The 1,502-nt window shown below is 62.3% G+C and overlaps 1 protein-coding gene across 1 annotated transcript in view; it reads left to right on the top strand.

Moving 5' to 3' along the window:
• Positions 1–353: 353 nt before the first annotated feature.
• Positions 354–1,502, top strand: part of NEFL (neurofilament light chain) — a 4,322-nt gene continuing 3,173 nt past the window's right edge. Inside the window, exon 1 of the mRNA XM_024747767.1 lies at positions 354–1,473. Coding sequence (XP_024603535.1) covers positions 427–1,473 — 1,047 coding nt within the window. The 5' untranslated portion in view covers positions 354–426. The remainder of the gene's footprint in view (positions 1,474–1,502) is intronic.

Here is a 1,502-nt window from a genome sequence, read left to right as displayed (position 1 = left end):
TAGGGAATGAGAACTTGTTATTGGGGTCACGATCGAATCCGAGTGATACAGGGATCAAGGAATAAGTAGGATGGGGTGGGGGTAGGGAAAGGAAATGAGTGAGGGGGTACGGGGTCTCACAGAAAACAGAAGCCTTCAGAGAAAAGTGCAGAGGACGAAGCCGCAGCATCCTCGCGGCCTGTGGCTCGCCCCCGCCTTCCTTTTGCGCAGAATCCTCCCCTCGGCTGCAGCAGCGCTCTGCCCCCTCTGGCCCGGCGCGCAGTGATCGATCTAAGGCTGCGTCAGAATCCTCTCCGAGTATAAATAGGGGTGGCAGGACAGAGCCGAGCTGCACACAGCCATCCATCCTCCCCTCTCCCTCTCTCCCCCGTTCTTCTCTCTAGGCCCCCATCTCCGCCAACGGCCAGAGGGGCACCGACCGCCAACATGAGTTCCTTCAGCTTTGAGCCGTACTACTCGACTTCCTACAAACGGCGCTATGTGGAGACGCCCCGGGTGCACATCTCCAGCGTGCGCAGCGGCTACAGCACCGCGCGCTCCGCTTACTCCAGCTACTCGGCGCCCGTCTCCTCCTCGCTGTCCGTGCGCCGCAGCTACTCCTCCAGCTCCGGCTCCTTGTTGCCCAGTCTCGAGAACCTCGACCTGAGCCAGGTAGCCGCCATCAGCAACGACCTCAAGTCAATCCGCACCCAGGAGAAGGCGCAGCTGCAGGACCTCAACGACCGCTTCGCTAGCTTCATCGAGCGCGTGCACGAGCTGGAGCAGCAGAACAAGGTCCTGGAAGCCGAGCTGCTGGTGCTGCGCCAGAAGCACTCCGAGCCGTCCCGCTTCCGGGTGCTGTACGAGCAGGAGATCCGCGACCTGCGCCTGGCGGCGGAAGACGCCACCAACGAGAAGCAGGCGCTGCAGGGCGAGCGCGAAGGGCTGGAGGAGACTCTGCGCAACCTGCAGGCGCGCTACGAAGAGGAGGTGCTGAGCCGTGAGGACGCAGAGGGCCGGCTGATGGAAGCGCGCAAAGGGGCCGACGAAGCGGCTCTCGCCCGCGCCGAGCTCGAAAAGCGCATCGACAGCCTGATGGACGAAATCGCTTTTCTGAAGAAAGTGCACGAAGAGGAGATCGCCGAGCTGCAGGCGCAGATCCAGTACGCGCAGATCTCCGTGGAGATGGATGTGTCCTCCAAGCCCGACCTCTCCGCCGCGCTCAAGGACATCCGCGCCCAGTATGAGAAGCTGGCCGCCAAGAACATGCAGAATGCCGAAGAGTGGTTCAAGAGCCGCTTCACCGTGCTGACCGAGAGCGCCGCCAAGAACACCGATGCGGTGCGCGCCGCCAAGGACGAGGTGTCCGAGAGCCGCCGCCTGCTAAAGGCCAAGACCCTGGAGATCGAAGCATGCCGGGGCATGAACGAAGCGCTGGAGAAGCAGCTGCAGGAGCTGGAGGACAAGCAGAACGCCGACATTAGTGCTATGCAGGTATGGCACCGGGCAAAAAACACTGTGGA

This window comes from Neophocaena asiaeorientalis, unplaced genomic scaffold, assembly GCF_003031525.2.
Source record: "Neophocaena asiaeorientalis asiaeorientalis breed wild unplaced genomic scaffold, Neophocaena_asiaeorientalis_V1.1 scaffold429, whole genome shotgun sequence".
Taxonomy (NCBI): domain Eukaryota; kingdom Metazoa; phylum Chordata; class Mammalia; order Artiodactyla; family Phocoenidae; genus Neophocaena; species Neophocaena asiaeorientalis.
This window is presented reverse-complemented; position numbering and strand designations above follow the sequence as displayed.